Raw genomic sequence first — 23052 nt, 5'->3', positions numbered from 1 at the left:
TGAAATACCAAACCACATCAGCATTATGACCAGTTGATGCCAGGAGGTCCCTGTTTTGCCCAAGCCTGCCTCAGAATATGGGAAGAGGGTGAGGCTTAGTTAGGATTATGAGAAAGAGTCTTTATCTGCAGTAGGGACAATGTGTAAGAGATAGAGAGTACTTGTGAGTGCAAAGGACAAAAAACAGACATCATACTACTGAGCCTGCCATCTTAAGAAAGGGGGCAAGTCCCTAAGCAGACTAGGGACCCAGCCAAGGTCAGTTAGACCACAAACTGCACAACAGGGTCAGGGTACTGCATTTAGGAACTAATGTGGAGCTCACTCAGTTCCTAAGCAACTTCCTGCCAGTCTAAGGCAAAAGAGCTAAAAACCAAAGCAGCAGCTACCATTTATTTAGCACCTACCAAGAAGATTTATACATGTTAATTTAAGTCAGATCTCACAACAACCCCTTGTAACCTCAAGACCAGTTATCCCCCCTCTAAAGATTTTATTTATTTGAGAGAGAGCGCGAGAGAGCTTGTGCGCGTGTGGGCACGGCAGGGGGTGGGGGAGGGAGAAGCAGACTCCCCACTGAGCAGAACCTTGAGATCATGATCTGAGCTGAAGGCCAACTGAGCCACCCAGGTGCCCCTCCCCACTTTAGAGAAGAATTCAACCTTTTAAGGAAACATTTAAGACTTGGAAGTGAGCAAAAGAGATTGTTGGATATCCTTTCATTGGAGTGCTGGAGCTTGCAGGTGTGTGCCTTAGCCTTCCAAGTAGGCCTGTCACAACTCTGTAGGGAGAGACTTTTAATTTTAGAACACTTCTAACAGTGCAGATAATTTCTGTCCATAGAAATGCAAATTAACCGTGTTTTATGAGATTCAACTGATTATTACCCTAAAGATCTTGTAAATTCATTTGAACATTTCTTGACTGCATATGAATTTATGGTTCTTGGGTTTTTCCTGTGGACAGGTTGTAACAGTATCATGATTTTACCTTTTTTTTTTTTTTTTTAAATCATCATTTAATAATATCAGTTACCCCCCCTACACAACCTCACTTCGAATAAGCAACTTCAGGAAGTTCAGCATGCTGAAATATTTCGTGTCAAATTTCTTAGAGTTCCAGCAACTGATTAACAACTCATTTGGTAAGGGGAAGCCCATAGTGAGATTTTCTTTTGTTATAAACAAGACAGCAGGCCCCAAATTGAGTCACTTGTGCTAAGCTCATGTCACCAAAAAAGAGACTTAATTACTGTTTCAGCTCTCTCAGAAATGGAATGTTAAATTAGGAATTGTCAGATCAGCATTAGTTAGGTAATCTGCCTGAGAGACCCCTGCCATCCCCTAAAGAAAAGTAACCTGGCAATAACCAGTCTGCTTTTTTGCCTGCTAGGACTTCCTTGTTCACACTTCCTCTGGCTATAGAAGTCTTTTGTTTCGTAGAGCTCCTTTCTGTCTGCTAGATGGGATGCTGCCTGACTTGCTCAAATAAACTCTTAAAAAATTTTAATGTGCCTCAGTTTATCTTTTTAAAAGGAGGAATTGGTGATGTTAGGGGCAGACATGAAAGGAGGAGGGTGCTGCTGATAAATGGCCCTGGGCACTAGGATAAAGTACAACTCTCCTGTGGTTCTGTTCAGTGCTGATGTTTCTATAAAATGGGCACAGTACTTACCTTGCACTCATGTTGTGAATTGATCTACAAAGTGGGCTAAAGAGGGAGTAAAATATGGTATTAATGAGTTTTGGTTTTTTTCTCTCCTTTTTTTTTTTTGGCAGAATAACCAAGTGCTAGGAATTGGAAGTGGCTCTACAATTGTTCATGCTGTGCAGCGAATAGGTAAGCTCTTGGGCTATCTACTGGGTCTTCTGTGGGATGGTGGGGGGGGGGGAGGAAGGGGGGGGAGTGGGGTACAGGTTTGGCACCTGCCCAACTCTGCTCTGAGAGGTATTTTTGGGCCTCTTCAGCCACCTTTGGGGGATGCCTGGCTTTGTTTACTCTGCTCATCTGGAGGGGAGGAGCTGATTTAAGATGAGGTCTCAATAGAATTTTAATTCTCACAGTGGTCCTGTGTGTGGCCCCAGGGGCCTTGAGGGGGGCCTTCTAAAGCCTTTGGGTTCCTCAGGCAATCTCAGACCGACAAACTGAGCTCAGTTGCCCTGTCCATGACCCTGGAGTGGATTTGAGGCCCCCCGAAGTTGGTGGCTGGTTCCTGCCGGTGCTGACTTCTTTCTGATTAGGGTGTCTCTGAGTTTACGAAAGGCTCAGGAATTATCAGCCCCTGTGGCTGTTCAACAGGTTTTACTGCCCTGCTTTTGTTTGTTAAAACAAAGCTCAGAGGGGAGGCTTGCCTGACTGCTGATTGCTTCTAGTGCCAAGGGGCAGTGCTCAGGAGACAAAGTCCAGGAATACTGTGTCTTTAAAAGAGTGGTTGTGGTGCTGGCGTGAGGGCTTCTGGAATCCTCATTGGCTTACCCCGGGCTTTAGTGTTGCATACCTTTCTCCCTTAGCATTGAGTGTGTGGAGGATTTTAGGGCACAGGGATTACTGTGGGGTTGAGTAGTGCCTTCTGAACCTCCCACGATGCAGACCCAATGATTAAAAAGACTTGAAATTTTAATAAGATAGTTGTTTCCTTAAGACTTTTTTTTTTCCCCCAGAAAGGTATAAATCCAAAATGAGTAAGCCCACCCTCTGGGGCCTACAAATGATATTTTTTGCTAAATGTAAAAGTAAAGTTCTCTTTTTTTCTGTGAAAGGCAATGTAAGGAAGTAGTTAAGACTGGAGCTAGACTGTGTGGGATCATAGCTCAGCTCTGCCACCTTTTAGTGATATATCTACGCAGTGAACTTTAACCAGTTGGTGCCTCAGTTTCCTCATCTATAAAATGGGAATAATAATTGCAACTCACCTTTGGGTTGTTAGGATTAAAAGAGTTCACATGTACAAAGGTCTTTGAACATTGCCAGGCACATAATAGTAACAAACACGTGACATTGCTCTTTTTGTAGTTAGTGTTTACTCCTTGAGCTTTCTAGTGTCCCTGTCTTAGTGTGCGCGATGTATGTTCACAAGCTTTTTCACTGAGGCTGGGGACACAGAATGAAAGGCATCTGTCAGTGGGGGATAGACCTTTCCTTTCCTGTTGGATTTGAGGAAATGTGCATGTGACAAGAAACAAAGTGAGGAGAGTGAAAAACCACCAATACGGCTTTTGTCTCCACAGCTGAAAGAGTGAAACAAGAGAATCTGAACCTTGTCTGCATTCCCACCTCCTTCCAGGTATGTCCTGCTTTCCATTCCGCATCATGGCACTTGGCTGCTAAATCTTCTGAGTCCCGGAGGAGATGGAGGTGTGGCTTTGGGTTGTGCACCAGGGTTGCTCTAGGTGAGAGAGCCAGGAGCAGGAGAGCAGATATTTACGGAGGATTGCTCCTCAGAAGTGTGGCTATAGATGCCTTCATGTATTCACTCAGTGAATATTTCAGTGTATTCTGTGTTAGGCATGGTGTAGTATATGGGGAGTTTTAAAACTCTTAGCTGGTTGGACATTTGCTCCAGTATCTGGAAACTACATGCTTTTCTTGCTACTTAAAAATATTTTTCAACTTGGTATAGTAATTCTCTACTGAATGGATGAATGGAAGATGGGTGTTTGCTTAGTTTTTACCTCCTTGCTGTCCCAGTTCACACACAGCCTTCTCTCCTGATGTTCCATACAGTTACATTTTGTTGAGGCGTTACTCAGTGTGTACAAAATCATGATTGGCCAAACTCTGGCGCAGCCATGTAATGTGCTGTGATTACACCTCCTTACCTGCCCGTTATTTTCGTTTTCCTAAAAGTTAAGTAAATGTTGCCTTTGTTTTTTTCATTTGCTTGGTTGTCTGCGTACTCCTTACTCATTCAACCCCAGACTCTACACGGATGGGAAAATCTCACTTCTTTTTGACACTTCTTTCTGGTTAATACACCCCACCCATTTCATCTTGGCCAGGTCTGTCTGGGTCGTTGGGGTTGGTAATGCTGTGGCAGGTGCAATTGGCTGTTGTCTTGGGGTCTCCCTTTGCAGTCAAGAACCTTCCTTCTCTTCTCTTCTCTTTTGGATCGTCCTCTTTCTTGGTCCTGTTTTTCCTCACCCCCAGCCTTTTGTTTTGTTTACTTCAGTTTTGGTGAAGCACATCCTTTAGGTAGCTATCCAAGTGTGTGGGATGCAAATTCGCAGACACTTTGGATATCTGAAAATGTCTTTATTCTAGCCTTTCTTGAAGTTGGTTATTTGATTTAGAGAAGTATATGTAAAATCATTTCTGAGGAATTTTGAAGGCATTTATCTATTGTCTCTGTTGTCCTGATTTTCACTTTGCTGTTGAGGAGCTTGATGCCATTCTGATTCTTGATCCTTTGTATGAAACCTATTTTTAAATTTTATTTATTTGTTTTTAAAGCCCCAACACGGGGCTTGAACTCAGCGACCCTGAGGTCAAGACCTGAGCTGAGATCGAGTGGGACACTTACCAGACGAAGCCACCCAGGTGCCCCTGAAACCTATTTTTTCACTTTCTGAACCTTTATATTCTTATATTAGCTTTTCTTCATGTCCAGTGTTCTGAAATTTCACCATGCTGTGTCTTAGTGTTGGTTTGTTTTTGTCCACGCTGCTGGGCCCTTGCTGGGACATTTCATTCTGCAAACTCATACTCTTTGATTTGGGGGAGTTTTTTCCATTACTCCTTTAACTTTCTTGCCCCTATTTTCTCTGGTCTTTCTTTCTAGGATGCTTGTATCCTTGGTGCTTGGGGCCTGTTTTGTCCTATTATCTTCTTAGCTTTGTCTTTTCTAACCCTTCTATTGAGCTTATTTACTCTCATGTTTAATTTTAAATAATATTTTGTTTTGTTTTCTGAGGGTTTTTTGTTTGTTTTTGTTTAATGGGTTCAACTTTTTCAATTTCTTCCCTTGTCTCCATGAAGTTGTTAATGATAATTTTTTGTTTTAAGATTTTTTTCTCCTTATATATCTGTTTCTTCAAAGTTTTTTTTTTTTTTACAGTTTGTTGGAATTATAATTTACGTACAGTAAAATTTACTCTTTTTTGCATATAATTCAGAGTTTTGACAACCAACCAACACAGTCAATATTTTTAGATTGCTTTGGTCATTTCTTATTCTGGCCTTCCTTCGCTATCTGCTCATTTTGGACTAAGAGGCTGATTGGAAACTAGCTCATAGGATGAAGGTGATCTTTGCTCCAGGCTTGTCTGCCAAACCCTCTCGTTGGGGAACTCCTGATGTCAGATTATTTGTCTTCCGGCTGCTCAGCTTTCGCGGAGAAGTCTGGCCAATGCCCCTTTGGGAGAGGGTATGCATGGCTACCTGTGTGCTGGGATCCAAGTACGCGAAAAGGGCTAGAAGACATCTGTCATTATTCCGGATATAATCTTGCTCTGAGTTTTCAGCAAAATACCTGTGGAAGTTGGGAAAGAAGTGTCTACAACATTCTGCAATGTTTCTTTGACTCTGGGCTTGATTGTGACTTGTTTTGCCAATGGGATGTGACCAAATGGTCACATGGCATGCCAGCAGAGAATCGAAAAGTGCTTTTGCAGTGGGGCTTGGCTCATCTTGTGGCTGAAACCGTTTTGCCACCGTGTGAACAAACCCAGGCTGCTGTCCTGGAGGGTAAGAGGCCGAGCAACTCCAGGCATGTGAGGCAAGTCATCCTACACCTACCAGCCCACTCCAGAGACTTCCCAGTCAGTCCACAGAATCATGACAATTAATACATAGTTGCTTTTTTTAAATATATAATTTAAAAAATTAATTTTTAAAAATTTTAATTCCAGTGTAGTTAACATATACAGTGTTATATTACTTTCAGGTGTACAAAATAGTGATTCATCAGTTCTACTCATTACTCAGTGCTCATCACTATAAGTGTGCTATTAATCCCCTACCTATTTTACCCATCCCTGCCTCCCATCTCCCTTCTGATAACTACCAGTTTGTTCTCTATAGTTAAGAGTCTGTTTTTTGGTTTGTCTCTTTTTTTCTTTGTTTGTTTTGTTTCTTAAATTCCACATATGAGTGAAATCATATGGTATTTGTCTTTCTCTGACTGACTTCTTTCACTTAGCATCATACCCTCTAGATCCACCCATGTTGTTGCAAATGTCAAGATTTCATTTTTTTTTTTATGGCTGAGTAATATTCGTGTGTGTGTGTGTGTGTGTGTACACATACCACATCTTCTTTATCCATTCATCTGTTGATGGACACGGGCTGCTTCTGTAATTTGGCTATTGTAAATAATGCTGCACTAAATATACGGGCGCATATATCTTTTCAAATTAGTGTTTTCATATTCTTTGGGTAAATATCCGGTAGTGGAATTACTGGATCAATGGTAGTTCTGTTTTTAATTTTTTTTTTTTTTAAAGATTTTATTTATTTGACAGAGAGACACAGAGAGAGGGAACACAAGCAGGGGGAGTGGGAGAGGGAGAAGCAGGCTTCCCGCGGAGCAGGGAGCCCAATGCGGGGCTCGATCCCAGGACCCTGGGATCATGACCTGAGCCGAAGGCAGACGCTTAACGACTGAGCCACCCAGGCGCCCCTATTTTTAATTTTTTGAGGAACCTCCATACTGTTTTCCACAGCGGCTGCACCAGTTTGCATTCCCACCAACAATGCATGAGGTTCCTTTTCCTCCACATCCTCACCAATACTTGGTGTTTCTTGTGTTTCTGATTTTAGCCATGGTGTGAGGTGATACCTCAATGTAGTTTTGATTTGCATTTCTATGATGATGAGTGATGTGGAGCATCTTTTCTTGTGTCTGTTGGCTGTCTGGATGTCTTTGGAGAAATGCCTGTTCAGTATTCACTCTTTCAAGCTTCCAAGTTTTGGAGTAGCTGCTGTGTAGCAAGAGCTCACTGATGGAGTACCCCGGTCTTCAACTGTGCCTGTAGCCAGTCCTGAGATCTGCTGCTGGACCTTCTCCAGAGAAGAAACATGCTGCTTTGGGAGTAGCGGAGAAAGAGAGAGAGAGCAGGTTCCTCAGTACCCTTTCAACCTTTCAACGAGTATTCCCTCTTTTACTCCCACTGCTGTTTCTGCTTCCTGAAGTTCACAGCCCCGAATCTTTTGGGAGGTTCTTTCTGTGCTGTTTATTTCGTTGCTTCTTAGCTTCCTGCAGTACTGCCTTAAGATTTGTCTTTCTCATTTTTGCCAGTTACCATTGTCCATCAGTGGTCTCACTTTTTAAAGTTCGCTACTGTTTTCTCCTCTTTTTGTTTATGTGTTTTAGAAAATTTCCATTATTACAGTTTTAAAGAGGTTTTGGGAAAGAGCTGAGCCAAAGGGAGGTATTCAAATTGCTGTCTTTAAATGGAGGTTTAATTCTGTGTTTTTAAAATAACATCCTCCTAACCCACCTGCATTTTATGGTGGTAAGTGATAACAGTGTACCTAGACTGGAAAATGCTGGCCAGTTCAGTAGATTCAGTGGAGGAGTCATTCACAGTTCACAGGGCTTTTTAAAAATTCACTTGTTCAGAGTTACTGTTTTGTTTTTTTCCTGTCACACCCAAACTTACTTTGCATTAAGTTTAGCCAGATGCAGTCTTCTGAAATGATTGAAAAAGTCAAAATATTTCATGTTCTACCTTTTAAACAAGTAAACCCATAGGGATTTAAAGGATTTTTTTTTTTGTAGATTTTTTCCTTAAAAGTTTTTGAAAGAGGACAATTAAAAAAAATGTATTTAAAAGCCAGATCTGGTCTGAGCCAAAAACAGTGTTTATTTTTCACGTCCACCTGCAGTGCACCTCAGTTAGGCTATAGAAGGGAAAAGACAAGCTTTCAGATTTTATTGTGAAATTTATGAATAACAGGATTGCTGGTCTGCCACATGCCGCTGTCCTTAGTCACCAGAGGCTTCTGGGGGCCCAGCTGTGGGATTGCAATGACAAGGCACTGGTTCCTGTCTTTTTTCCAAAAGCACAAGCTAGTCATTAGCTTTACTGCTCCCTCCACTTTCAAGAGCTGGAAGAGGCAGACGGGGGTGTTTGCTCTGCACCTTCAGGAGACCCCAACCCTGTGAGCTCAAGAGTGTCTGGTACCCAGCGGATGCTAATCTTAGTCAAGAACCTGTGGCTGCATTTGGGCTGAATGAGCCGGTATTGGCTTGGTAGCCCCACAATTGGGCCACTGTGTTGAAGTTAGCATATTGGTTTCCGAGGGCTGCCGTAACAAGGTACCATAAACTGAGTGTGGCTTAAAAACCAGAAATTTATTGTCTCAGTTCTGAAGGCTAGCAATCTGAGATCAAGGACTCTGAGATCAAGTGCAAGATGAAGGAGAATCTGTGGTGTGCCTTCCTCCTAGCTTCTGGTGGTTTCCTGGCTGTCTTTGGCATTGCTTGGCTTGTAGGTGCATCGTCCTGATCTTTGCCTTCATGTTCACATGGCGTTCTCCCTGTGTTCATCTGTCTGGTCCAGATTTCCCCTTCTAGGGACACCAGTCATATTCGATCAGGGCTTAGCCCAATTACTTTGTTTTAACTTGATTGCATCTGTGAAGACCCTATCTCCAGATAAGGTCACGTTCTGAAGTACTGGGGGTTAGGACTCCAACCTGTTTTTGTTTGTTTGTTTTTTCAGGGGAACACAGTTCAGCACGTAACAGGAAGAATGAAGCTTGTGCCATTTGTGACTCTGACTTCTGTGTGTGTGCAGGGCCACTCACAGGGGTCCTGTGGGGAGTCTAGTCAGAGATGAGAAGGGAGGGTTGTAGGACTTGCAGATGGGGAACAGGTTAAAGGGTCCTACCCTGATGGGTCTTGAGGTCAATGTACAGGGTTCTCCATGTTGCGGATGGGGATGCAGATTGTTTAAAGCAAGAGCAGATTCTGTCTTTGTGTTATTGCTTATTGTCCAGGAAGACGAGAGTCCCAGGGCTTGCGGAAGTTGGCAGGGCCTCCCAGCCATACCACATAGACAGCACTTCTCTACTGGGCTCTTTTCATGTGCCACACTCTGGGCAGGAACTGGGATGGGTTGGCTCCTGGTGCTGGTGAGGAGGCAGAATTCAGTTGGGCATAGTGATCATTGAGGGTATACTTACTGTTATAGGGATATGAGGCTTCTATGCATGGGAGGTGTTACCATCTCCAGTGTCCAGTGGGTTGTCTGGCTCTTAGGCACTTTGTATGTGTTTGTTGGATGAATTAATGCTACATTTATGTGTGTCATTATTTACAAATAGATAAGTAGAGATAATGTGTGTTTTAGAGGAAGGAGATCCTACTCCTTGCCCAGGGAATTGGGGAGGGCTTCCTGGAAAGGATAACATTTGAGTTGGGCATGTGGGGCTGGGTTTTGGGAGAAGGCAGGCCATTTCAGATAGAGGAGGAATGCCAAGACCTCAAAGAACTCCTTTTAATATTGTTACTGTTAATAACGTGTTATTATATAAGATGACTTCAGTTCCATTTATAAATGGACCTGTATTCTCTGCTTCTTGTTCTTTTACCATTCTCTCTGTTTTCCTTTTCTTCTAATTCCCTTCTTAGTCCCTAGGCAGGACAGGAAGGCAGGAGACTGTATTTCTGGTCTTTACTCTCTCCCTAACTTACCACTGTGACCTCTCTGGGCATCCATTTCTTTCTTTAAACAGGGGTTTGCACTAGGTGACTCCTTCTAGAATGAATTCAAAATAGTTGGTTATTTACCCAACTATTACCTCAAATGACGCTAACTGCTGTAAGGTAACAAGAGTATATAAAGTGTGCTCTCTCATACTCTGATTACGGTCCAGATTGACAAATGAGACATCCTCAGGAAACAGTAACACTGTCCAGTGGTGCAAGCAGTCTTTGAACTTAGGAAGTGTTAAAATGATCAATTTACATAGGATTTTTTCCTTAGGAATCCTGACATCTAGTTTTCATGTAATATATCTGAATGCGGTTTAGTATTGTTTTTAAAGTACATAAAATTAATAGGAAACCATAGTGCATCACACAGTTTTGTGTGGTAGACTATCGCATTGAACTATGTACAGTTTGTATCATTTTTGTAACACCCATCTGTATTCAATATCTTGTTGCTGTGGAACAGATGACCCCCAAATGTAGCAGCTTAAAACAACAAATATTTATTATCGCATAGTTTCCAAGGGTCAGGAATCCAGAGTGGTTTGGCTGGGTGGGTCACTGCAGAGGTTACAGTTAAGTTGTTGGCCAGGGCTGTGGTCATCTCAAGACTCAGCTGTGGTTCAGGGATTCACTTCCAAGCTCAGTCACGTGGGTGTTGCCCTAATTCTTCACAGGCTGTTTGGTAGAGAGCTCTGTCGGTGTCTCCAGGACATGGCAGCTGGTTTCCCCTGGCATGTGTGATTAGAGAGGGGGCAGAGGGAAGAGGGAGATTAGGAGGGAAGGATCTTGCTAGAGCATGCCACCCTTACATACCCCATGGCATTCTTTATAAACTAATCTCAGAAGTACCTTACATCACCTCTGCTCTGTGCCATTGGTCACACAGAGCGATCCTGAGACTTTGTGGACAGGGATTATCCAAAGGCATGAATACCAGGAGGTGGAGATGGTCATCTTGGAGGCTGCCTTCCAGACATTCCCATTGTTAAGCTTCAGGATCTGGAATTAGGATGGTTTCTCCAGTACTACTTTTGGAGAAATCTAGGAACTGAGAAGTAATTCTGTGATACCATTTTTTAAAATTTACTTATTTATTTGAGAGAGAGAGGCCGAGCGCGTATGAGCCGGGGGGAGAGGGGTGAGGGAAGGGCAGAGGGACATGGAGAAGTAGACTCCCTGCTGAGCAGGGAGCCTGATGATGCCACTCAGAGCTCAATCCCAGGATCCCGGGATCATGACCTGAGCTGAAGGCGGACACTTAACCAACTGAGCCACCTAGACGCCCCTGCAATACCATTTTTATTGTTTTCTCCCTTCATTATATATTTTTCTTTAATAAGAACAAAATCATGTATTTTTTTTTTACAATTTGATATTTTCAGTCAAAATTTAATTTAGCTTTTATGTGGAAATTTTCACACTTCAAAAAGGATAAAGAACAACACAATGAACTTTCATGTACCCATCACCCAGTTTCAGTAATCACTAATTCATGGACAATTTTGTTTTCATCTGTATCCCATTCTCCTCTACCTCGGTTATTTTGAAAGAAATCCCAGTTATAATTTGATTATATGTATTTCATTATGTCTCTTTGAAAAATAGGGAGGCTTTTAAACATCTCAGTAATACCAAAACATTTAACAATAATCTTTGGTAACCTAAAAACAAACCCAGGGTTCAAATTTCCCCTATTGTCTTATCCTTTGAAAGTAATTTTTATAGTTTGTTTGAATTAGGATCCCAACAACGCCTGTATATTGCAAATTCCAGGATCTTTGTGTTTTCTTCTAAGAATCTTAGGATTTGGGATTTGAAGATTGGCATTGGTCATTTCATTCATCTCCGTCTTTCTATAGATAAGAAAACTTGCCCAAGGGTCATGTGGCTGGTTCATTTAAGATTAGAGTCGAGATTTTCTGATTTTTAATCTTGGGTGCTTTTCATTTTAAGCAGAAAATATTTTAAGACATGCCTTTGGGGGACGCCTGGGTGGCTCAGTCGGTTAAGTGTCTGCCTTCAGTTCAGGTCATGATCCCAGGGTCCTGGGATCCAATCCCACATTGGGCTCCTTGCTCAGTGAGGAGCCTGCTATCCCCCCTGCTTGTGCTCTCTCTCTCTTTCTCTTACAAATAAATAAATAAAAATCTTAAAAAAAAAAAAAAAAAGACATGCCTTTGGAAGAGTTTTCCATCCTTTGATTCCTCTCTGTATTGTAGGCGTTGACATGAATACAGATCCTTATCACTTGGATTTGGTTGGTCTAAGGTCTATTTATTCCAGCTGTCAGTCCGCTCAGGGCCACATGGTGGCAGTAACCACACCACCTCTCCCCTTTGGTCAGCCCCTTTGAAAGGTTAAGGTTAATATGAGGCATATCTCTAAAGTAAATCCTAAGTCTTTCCCAGTGTGGTGTTCTCAATTTGCTGAGCTCCTCACTTAGCCATTCTGGACATCCTGCCTTTGATACATTCTGCTGAGTCTGTATATTCTTTTGCTTATTTTTATTCAACATGATTGCCTGGAGATCACTTTGTATCAACTCAGTTCTTATTTTAGGGAGGTTTTTTTTTTTTTTTTTTTTTTAAATACTGTACTACCATAAGCTTTAGGAGTCCATGGCATTGTCTTAAATAGCAGGTCACGGAGAAGGAACTCTTAGCCTGGCACTGGGAGTCTTCACTATATGCTCTTTGCCTCCTTCTGGCTCCCAGGATGAATTAACTTAGTTTTGCCATTCATGGAGCTATAGCTCCTACCTCTTAGTAGGCCCAGTTGGATTTGGGAGGGAGCTTGGTCAGGACTCTGTGTCAAACACTTAAATCCAGAAGAATGCTGAGAATCTTTGCCACGCGCTCAGAGTAAATGAGTATGGGTGTTTTTTCTTGTTCTCCACAGGCCCGTCAGCTCATCTTGCAGTATGGCTTAACTCTCAGTGACCTGGACCGACACCCAGAGGTAAGAGAGAGAGGGGCTGCTGTGTCTTTCTGTCTCCTTTTTTACGGCTGTCACTTGCGCACGGACTCTGGATATCTTGTTGAGTCTAGGAGAAAGGTCAGTGAGTCATATTAGGTTTTCTCCTGGGATTTTGAATGTTAAATTTGGCTAAGGTCACGAGGGGAGAGGTTGTTAGTTTCCAATACATTCCCTGTGGTTTAACCTTGAGGGCTCAGTATGGGCGTAGTGAAGGGGGATTGAACCCAGAGCTTCCTGTGGTCCTTGTTCAGAAGTAGAAGAGTGAGCCGGCCCACGGAGCTTACCAGTAAGTGGAGATAAGAAGTAATTATCTGAGGCAGCCATGGACATTTGGAAACAGATTACAATGAAGTGTTATGGCAAAGATGGTTGAACACATGGGCAGTCCAGAGGAGACTGGTTGATGAGGGTGAGCAGCATACTCATAGCTAGCATTTACTGAGCCCTTCTGTGTACTACGTGTTATGCCAAGTGCTAGGTGTGTATTCAGCTACTTAATCTCCAGTAGTCTTGAGGGTGCATACCATCATCATCCCATCTTACAGGTGTGAAAAAGACACAGAGAGGGCAAGCCATTTGCCAAAGCCATGCTCCCTGTAACTGGTAGAGCCTGAATATGAATTCAGATGCCTCTGGTGCTGGAGCAGTGCTACTTAGAAGGGTTTGTGGGGAGAGGTAATCTGTGAAGAAGAAGAAACTTGGGCAGAACTCTGAAGACAGGGTGGCCAGGGGAGGAGAGAGCATTCCAGAGGGTACTGATCTGGTCTACTAACCTGTGTCGTCCTGGTACATGTGGGCCTCAGAGGGGTGAGTCAGAACCATGGGAGGGGCTCGTTTGGGGGACTTCTGTGGGCAGAGCCAGGGCAGAGTGTCAGTCAGTGTTCAGCACTGTGAGGAGAGTGGTTTGGGCTGAAGGTGGGCCTGGAACTCACACAAAGAAGGTTGCAGCCTTCCGGGCCCCAGAGAGTTGCCATCGTGTAGCCTGGCCCCGGGGTTAGTTCAGGGCGGGGAGAAGCAGTGCAGGCTCTCTCTTCAGACCAAGGGCAGGCTCCATGAAAGGATGGAAGCACAGTGAAGCTGAAGCTCAGTACACTTTATTTACACCTGTGCCATGCCAAGCAACTTGGACTGTACCCTGAGGTTTTTTCATACTGCTGTTTTAAATAACCATACTTAAGGTTCCCACATTGCCATGCAGAGTCCAGGAGCTTCCTTGGTTTCAGATCTTGAAAGATGAATGAACCCGTTTGCTCCTGACTGCTCTTGGGGTTGGTGCTGCAATTTCCTAACAGTGGCAGTGGGCAAGCCCAGACAGGTGCTTTGGTGGGGTCATACTGGGGGTGCCTCAGATAATTTCCAATTGCAGATCACGTCAAATGTGTGTCAGCTTTATAACTCTTCATTGGGTTTTCTCTGTCTGCTCAAAACTTCCTTTCTTTTTGCCACATTAATATGGAGACTTCTGAATCAGGGTTTCTCAGCCTTTTTTCTGTTGCCCGCCCCCCCCCGCAGTGAAATTTTAATACCACAGATGTACTATGTATCTTTTCTGTACTTGGGGGTGATGTCACCCACATTGGGATTGTGTATTCAGTAATTCTAGCTCCTCCACAGAGAAGCCCATCAATGAGAAAAGGGAGTGTAATGTCATGGGTAAGAGCTGCACCCAGGTGTGGTTTCCAGACCCCATATTTCTTTCCTGGTGACCCTAGTGGAATAGCCTAACCTCCCGGAGCCTGTTTTTTGACTGCTTAAATGGGAATAACTATACCTAGCTAATAGGGCTGCTAAGCATCTGATGAGTTATTACATGTTCAAGCTTTGCACAGTCTCTTAGTAGTTTTGTATCTTCCCTCCCTCCCTCCCCCACTCCACCCCCGACACAGATTGACCTTGCCATCGATGGTGCTGATGAAGTAGATGCTGATCTCAATCTCATCAAGGGTGGTGGGTGAGTGTCGTGGGGACTTTCTTGCTGAAGAGTATCTGCTGGTTAATCCTTAGCAAAGCAGAGTGGAAGGCAGAATAAACAAATGGCCACCGTGATGTATGTGAGCTTGTCTTCCTACTAGGAAGTTGGATGGCTGTAGAGACGGCTTGGCATTTCTAGTCAGGAGTAGCAGCAGTTTGCTGACCCGGAATCTGGGCCTCGCCTCTTCAGTGATATTATTCATCTTAATGGGTTCTCTGTATCTGCTTCCTCTGCTGATTCAAACTTTAAAAACTGTGTGAATTAAACCAAATATATTGTTGGGGCTAGTTTATTAGGTCTGTGGGCATTAGTGTGTGATTTTTGCCTTAAAGCTGCTCTTTTCCTCTGTGAGCAGTTAGTTATATATATTCATTCGTTCATTTGGAAAACGTTTATTGGTGAATGTTTCTTAAATGTTGATTTGGTGGGTAGGGAATGGTGAGTTGAAGAAGGTGAAGTCCTGTTCTGCTGGTTCTCATAATCAAGCAGACTGCAGTGACACAAAATATGTTTAGCATCTCACCGTGCTCTCCAGCTGTCAAATAGTGGACAGACAGGTTGTCCTTCTCACGTTATAGACCCTTCCATTCATGCCATGCTCAGATGACCTTTCCCTGAGCATAGATGCATCTTAGAGAGGAGTGTGCCTGGCCTGATTGGGAACCATTTCTCCCCACTCAGGCTCATGTTTTCGCAGTCCATTTACTAGAAGCAACACGTCTTAGCTCAGGCTGCCTTAACAAAATGCTGTAGACTGGGTGGCTTCAGCAACAATAATTTCTCAATAGTTCCTGGGGACTCCTGGCTTCAGTTGGCTGCCTTGTCACTGTGCCCTCAGGGTGGAGAGAGAGCACGTGAGCTCTCTGGTGTCTTTTCTTCTAACCCAGTAATCCTGTCAGACCAGGGACCCCCTTACAACCACATTTAACCATAATTATTTCCTTGGAGGCCTCATCTTCCAAGTGCACATTGGGAGTTAATATATGAAGTTTGGGAGAGACACAATTTAGTCTGTTGCACAGCATGGTGGAGTTGGGGATCTCCCTCTAAGAATTACAAATTAAATTTCTCGTTAAGAGTGGATTTGGGTTTACTGTCTCTGACCTTAGTTTTCAAATTGAGTTTGTTTCCTACCCTGTGTTCATTTGCCTCTTCCTATCCCCAGAGGCTGCCTGACCCAGGAGAAAATTGTGGCTGGCTATGCCAGTCGCTTCATCGTGATCGCCGACTTCAGGTACAATGTTGAGTGTTCTGAGCTGTCCACTGGGGAGGTAGATCAGACCCCAACCTCATCCCCATTTTACAGAGGAAGAAATAGAGAAAGGGAGGGGCTGTCTGACTTTCTGAGACAGATGGCGACTGAGGGCAGTGTCTTGGAGGATTTTGTTCTTTTTTCATGCTGAAGGTACATATTGTTATGTGTCCATTGGAAGGAGGAGGAAACAGCTTGTCACTCTGGTGACAAGAGCATGTCCTCATATATCATTCATTTGATCCTTGCAGGGAGCCTCAGAGGAAGGACAGGCCCTGCCCACGGGCAGTGACTCAGCATGCCCTGCTTCCTCTGAGCTCACACATGACCTTTGTCATGTGCATAGTCTTTGACCAGGCTCTCAGATTCTCCTTCAAGGAGTCTGGTAGAAGGTGCTTGTGCTAAGCATGTGAATTTAAAAAAAAAAAAAAAAAATTGTATTTACTTACGAGATATATAGCTGTAGAAAGAACATAAATAATGAATACCTGTGTAGCCACAAGCCAGTCATACCCAGTTTTAACATTTTTGTCATATTTACTTCAAATACCTCATTTCTTAAATAGTAGAACATAGCCAAAACATTTGAAGCCCTGTGTGTTTGTCCCTGCTCTCTGCCCTTGCCCACTCACTATGTCTGAATTTGGTGTTTGTCTATACCATTGAGCTTATTTATATTTATTGTATTTTTTGACTTTCTACCCAGGAAAGATTCAAAGAACCTCGGGGATCAGTGGCACAAGGGAATCCCCATTGAGGTCATCCCCATGGCCTATGTCCCAGTGAGCCGAGCTGTGACTCAGAAGTTTGGGGGCGTGATTGAACTTCGAATGGCCGTCAACAAGGCAGTAAGTGGCCAGGGAGGTTTCCCAAGGGCATTGCAGGTTCTCGGTGTGGTGTCCTCCTTTTTGCTTCAGTAGGGGTCCTCTGTTGCATAGCCTGGGTAGTCAGCTTTTATTTATTTTTTTTTAATCAGGTTATTGGTTCATTTTTAGAGTACTAGCTTTGTTAGTTTCTATATTCAAACTCATGTAGATATTACTACACTTAATGCAGCACATATTCTCTGTACAAGTGGGGGATTGATTCTTTCTCTCGGTCCCTTGGAGTCTGACGCTCCTCAGGTGATTGGATCTTTGTACCTGCGGTCTGGAATGCCGGGCTTCACAGTGGCTAAAAATGGGCTTTGGGAAGCACCCCGGGGCAGGAAGTTTTCCAGGTTCATGGTATAATTTTCCTTTTCTCCTCTTATTTCATTCTGTTATTAAATGTGACAAGAAGTAGAATTTCCGGGGGGATGTGAACCCCTCCTTAGGAATACGCTCCAGAAACTTAGTGGAAATGTTTCTTCAGCTTCTAAAGTGGGCTGCACTTATTTTTTCCTCTTCCACTTAAATAAACAAACTAGCAAAAGTAATAACCTAAAAACTAACTGTAATTATAGATCTAACCGTATAACAAGTTTGGAAGATACAGAAGAGAAAACAAATGATCTGTAACTCTACCCTGATGCATTTTTTATATTGATGTTTTGTTTTTTTTTTTCTGGTGTTTTTCTGATGTTTTAAAAACTCAGTCCTAATCCTGGTGGTTGTACAGAGCTCTGGAGTCTGGTTCCCTCCGTAGCTGAAGAGCCCGGAGGAGACTGTTGGAGAGGGAGGTTCTCTCTCATGGCCGGGGCGACTCCAGACAAGAGTGCCAGCATCCTGCCTTCCTGGGGCTCTTCACTGAACTCCCACCCCCTCGCCTCCAGCCTGCAGGAGCGGCCTAGTTTCCTTGCCTGTCACTGTGGTGTTCTGTCAACATTTGTGGTCCCAAATGCCTTCTGGTGCTCTGGGAATTTTGGATTAACTATCTAAAACTTTTTTTTTGACCCCAGAACGCAGCCCTGCTTCCTGTTTTGGTGGGAGTGCCTGCTCGGGGAAGTGATAGGGGCGATAGCACTGCCTTATTTTGCATTACTGGGCACCTAATGTGAAGTGGTGAGAACGTTGCACTGTGTGGATCGTCTGCTTTTGTTGCTGTAGTTTTTCATTCTAACCACAGCTAAGAATCGTTGAGCCCTTCCTGTGAGTCCTTACTGTGGTAAATGCTTACCCATGTGGTTTATACATAAGCTGCCTTCTCAAGTATGTATCATTATCCCCTTTTTGGAGTTGAGGAATCTGAGGCTCACAGAGGTTAATGGCTCCTCTGAGCCTCCTCTATATGTGTGTGGCTTCAAGACTCAAATTCTGACGCCAATAGCACTGCCTTCTAGAAAGCGTGAGGCGGGAGTACTGGCCGGAGCGGATTAATTAAGATACTTGTCTTTGGGCATCCCCTTCACTTTCCTGCCCGTCTCTGCCTACCTGTATCTACATCTTCTGTAAGTGTGGAAAATTATACCTTCTAGGGTCCCGTGGTGACGGATAATGGGAATTTTATCCTGGACTGGAAGTTTGATCGGGTGCACAAATGGAGTGAAGTGAACACAGCTATCAAAATGATCCCAGGTAATGTGAGTGGGGTTCATTGAGCATAGACACCCCAACACTTCGTAACTGTCCCCTGCCTTTGGCCATAGGAGGCATGATGGGCGTGGGTTTTGTAAGACTTCGTTGGAAAGAAAAATTTCCTTTGTACCATGCTTGGAGTTTCTGACATCGTGCCTTTGCTTTCACCCCCCAGGAATAGTTATTGCTTACCTAGTGGCTTGGTGGTTGTGCATTTCACAACTCATTTCAGTTGGGATAGGCATGGAGTTGATGGAGTTTCAGAGGGTGTTTGCCTTGAAATAAGCTCACCCTCTCTGCATAGAGCCTTCCCTTCTAGAAGCTTGACTGTAGCCTCTTTCATTTTTATGGGCTCTCTTCTTGTGTAGTGGGGAAAAATGACTCCGTTCACCCATACTCATTAGATACATACCACAGGTGCTGCGCTGCATGTTAATAGGGAATGCTCCCATCCTAGAGCATGGAATCTGCCTCAAGGAGAGTTCCCGTATACCCGGGGAAAGCTGTGCGTGGCTGTGTAGAAGCCATGCCTACAAATAGGATGGAATGTGCTAAATTTGCTAGAGAAGTACCAAGAGTCTACAGTGCATGTAGGTTGCTTCCTTTGGAGAGTGTGGGAAAGTTCCCGGAGGAGAGGTGGCTTTTGACCTATGCCTTAGCATAGTGTAATCTAGACACTGCACTAAGTGTTTAAAAATGTCTCATTTGATTCTCCAGTTGGATGAGATAGTTACAGAGCATGGGCATGCCAAGGGCTGCATTGCCAAGAGGGGAGCCCTGGAGTGTCTGCCTCTAGACCCTGAACCTTTAGTCCTTCTTTGAGTGCCAGGTTGAGGAGGGGTGGTATGACATGAACAGTTGGGGTGGGAGAGCCTCTAATGCTTGTAATAGGGATCTGGGGCCCTGGGTAAGGCTGGGGGGTGGGCAGTGTAGAGGTGAGTTATGCGTCCAGGCCAGAGGAGGTATTGAAGGCCCATACGAGAGGATCAGATGGAGGAAGCAGATGTGAGAGACATCAGTCTTACGGTATTGAGAGCATAAAGGAGTGTTTGCTGAATGAATAAATTCCTAGGAAGAAAGGGTAGTATTGTTTGTTGAATGAATAAATCCCTAGGAAGAAAGGATAGTTTTGTCACCATTAATTAAATGTGCTAGATTCTAAGTAATCAGTGCTATTTGGGAATGAAAATGGTGTGAATATATGCCATGTAATAAGGAGCTAATTCTTCCAACCTTACCTTAGTCTGCTGTTTTAGTCTTAGACTGACAGTGTTGTCACAGATTTATTAATAAGCAAAAAAGAGGAGTTGAATTATGCTTTCTCTCTCACTTAGTGTTCTCATTTAATAGAAGAAATAATGAGCCGAGAGGGCAAGAGGAAGAGAAGATGGAGGAGAGGCAGGCCACTGTTAGTAAAAGGGGAGCATTTGCCCCTGATGATAATGTAGATAAACCCAGGGGATTGTATAGGAAGCAGCTCACCAGTGTGGGCGCTATTCCTCTGTAGGTGGATTTCTTGCAGTGCCCACTAGGTAGCTCTGTTGCTCCTGCTCAGACCTTTCTTGGCTTACTGAGACACTGAGCTGTTCTTCATGAGGAAGTCTCTGCTATACTTGCCCTCTGCCCCAGTAAGTAGAAGCTACAGCCTAGAGAAGTTCAGAATCTTAGTAGGAACTTAAACTGAAGAAAATGAAAAAAGAGGCTAGATATTAAATCATGCTACCAGAAGCATCAGTGTGGTTCATTGCCTCTCCTGTTTGCTCTTTTCTTTCCCTGATTTGGTCTGTTATGATACTGCTGGACCAAAACCCAGGGGAGGGAAGCAGGGCAAGTTTCCCTGTCATCCCTGTTGCCCTGCCCTTGCCCCACGTACATTTGTGTGTGTGAGGATACTTAGAGTTCAGCTGGACTGGTGCCTGGCTGGTCACTCCCTCCTTTGGATGTTCCATTGGGTTCCACCCAGAACACAGAGATTATAGAAGGGCCAGAGCTCATGGATTCTGAGCCCCATGCTCACGGTGAGCCACCTCTGTCCTTTCACTACTGGGGGTAGTCAGTAACCTGAAGAGGGGGTGCTCTGAGATCAGACCTTCGGCGCCTGCCATTCATCTCTGCTCTCTCTGAAGCCTTTTCTGAACCTGGTTTGACTTTCTCTTGGATCGGGCGGAGCTGTCACCTATATTACAGAATTGTCGGAATGGATGGGTCTTGCATGGCCACTGTGCTTCCTTTGGGAAGCTTCAGTTGGTGCAGTGACGTGCTAGGGACCTATGTTTCAGCACCTCCTTTCTCTGCTTCATGGCTTTTCCTCACTGATAGATGATTTTATTTGTTATGTATTGGGACCCGTCTTGTGAAATTTCAATTTTAAAATCCTTTTTTTTTTTTTTTTAAAGATTTTATTATTTATTTGAGAGAGAGCGAGCGAGCATGAGAAAGAGAGAGAGAGATCATGAGCAGGGGGGGGGGTAGAGGGAGAAGCAGACTACCACAGAGCAGGGAGCCTAATGTGGGACTTGATCCCAGGACCCTGGGATCATGACCTGAGCCAAAGGCAGATGGTTAACCAACTGAGCCACCCAGGCGCCCCTTAAAATTCTTTTTCATTGACATTGTTCAATATTACAAGAGTAAACGGCGAAGTCTCTTCCTTCTTCCCTCTACGTTTTCCGCTGTTAGATGGTGCTAAATTGCCCTCCATTATTGCACCAATTTACCCCTCTATTAACAATTTTCCCTACACACTCGTCCATCAGATTTTTTTCCTGATAGTTGAACAGTATTATCTCATTGTGGTATTGTGTATATATGTAAATATTTTCAGTAAATGTTGCTTAGAGTTGTAGTTAATTTGCCTTGCTGAATAGTATTCCATCATAGTTGTGTGTGAAAAAAAAAGTTTGTATAGCCATTCTACTCTTGATGGGCATTTGGATGTTACCAGTTTTTAGCTGTTAGGAAAAGTGGTGCTATGAACATTCTTGTATACATGTCTTTTGATGACCATGTGTGCCTACCAGTTGCATATATACCTAGGAGTAGAATTGCTGGATTGTTAGGTATGAATATGTTCAGCTTTAGAAGATGTACTAACAAATGTTTTCCTAAGTGGTTTTGCTAGTGTACTCCTGCTGTCTATGAGTGGGAGTGTCTTTGCATTCTAGTAAAATTTCATTATATATTCATTCTGGTGAGTGTGTAGTGGTTATCTTGTCATTTTCATTTGCATTCTCTTCACTAATTAGTTTGAGCACCATTCTAAATTTATTGGCCATTTTACATAGCCTCTTTTGTAAAGTACCTCTTTAAATCTTTGGCCCATTTTTCTACTAGGTTGTCTTATTGATTTGGAGAATTATTTATATATTTTGATGCAAGTCTTTTGGATATATGCATTGCAAATATCCTCTTACACTCTTAGAAAACTTCTAAGGCTGATAGTGTGATTGAGCATAATTAGGTGTGCAAATAGCCAAAGCAATCTTGAGAAAGAAGAACACAGCTGGCGATGTCACAATCCCAGATTTCAAGATATACAACAAAGCTGTAATAATCAAAACAGGATGGTACTGTCACAAAAATAGGCACATTAATCAGTGGAACAGAATAGAAAGTCTAGAAATAAACCCAGGTATCTATGGTCAATTTAATCTACGACAAAAAAGGCAAGAATGTACAATGGGGAAAAGACAGTCTTTCAACAAATGGTGTTGGAACAACTGGACCACTTTCTTATACCACACTCAAAAATAAACTCAAAATGGGTTAAATGTGAGACCTGAAGCCATGAAACTCCTAAGAGAAGCAGTAATTTCTTGGACATTGGCTTTAGCAACATTTTTTTCTGGATCTTTTCCCCAGGCAGGGGAAAGAAAAGCAAAAATAAACTACTGGGACTACACCAAACTGAAAAGCTTTTGTACAGTGAAGGAAATCATCAACAAAACGAAAAGGCAGCCTACCAAATGGGAGAACATATTTGCAAATGCTATATCCAATAAGGAGTTACAATCCAAAATATATAAAGAACTCTTACAACTCAACACAAAAAACTAATAATTTAATTAAAAACTGGGCAGAGGACCTGAATAGACATTTTTTCCAAAGAAGATGTAAGGATGGCTAACAATCACATGAAAAGATGCTCGGCATCACTAGTGATCAGGGAAATGCAAATTAAAACCACAAAGAGATACCACATTACACCTGTCAGAATGGCTAGAATCAAAAAGATAAGAGATAACAAATGTTAAAAAAAAATCCAAAAAACAAATGTTGTTGAGAATGTGGAGAAAAGGGAACCCTCATGCTCTCTTGGTGGGAATGTAAATTGCTGTAACTACTGTGGAAAACCATATGGAGGTTCCTCAGAAGATTAAGAAGTATTATATGATCCAGTAATTTCCACTGCTGGGTATTTACCCAAAGGAAATGAAAACAGCAATTTGAAAAGATACATGCACCCATGTTTATTGGAGCATTATTTACAATAGCCAAGATGGGGAGCAACAGAAGTGTCTGTTGACAGATGAATGGATAAAGATTTGGTATATATGTGCAATGGAATATTACTCAGCCATAAAAAAGAATGAGATCGAGCCATTTTCAACAATGTGGATGGACCTAGAGGGTATTATGCTAAGTGAAGTAACTCATAGAAAGACAGATACCATATAATTTCACTTATATGTGGGATCTA

The 23052-nt window shown here is 43.1% G+C and overlaps 1 protein-coding gene across 2 annotated transcripts in view; it reads left to right on the top strand.

Moving 5' to 3' along the window:
* The window catches only part of RPIA (ribose 5-phosphate isomerase A), a 39596-nt gene that overhangs the window by 5696 nt on the left and 10848 nt on the right, over positions 1-23052 (top strand). For both annotated transcript variants that reach the window (XM_032410494.1, XM_032410493.1), the window contains exons 2-8: positions 1779-1839; positions 3228-3283; positions 12557-12616; positions 14521-14585; positions 15772-15840; positions 16565-16706; positions 18254-18353. In XM_032410494.1, coding sequence (XP_032266385.1) covers positions 1779-1839; positions 3228-3283; positions 12557-12616; positions 14521-14585; positions 15772-15840; positions 16565-16706; positions 18254-18353 — 553 coding nt within the window. The remainder of the gene's footprint in view (positions 1-1778; positions 1840-3227; positions 3284-12556; positions 12617-14520; positions 14586-15771; positions 15841-16564; positions 16707-18253; positions 18354-23052) is intronic.

This window comes from Phoca vitulina, unplaced genomic scaffold (assembly GCF_004348235.1).
Source record: "Phoca vitulina isolate PV1807 unplaced genomic scaffold, GSC_HSeal_1.0 scaffold12, whole genome shotgun sequence".
Taxonomy (NCBI): domain Eukaryota; kingdom Metazoa; phylum Chordata; class Mammalia; order Carnivora; family Phocidae; genus Phoca; species Phoca vitulina.
This window is presented reverse-complemented; position numbering and strand designations above follow the sequence as displayed.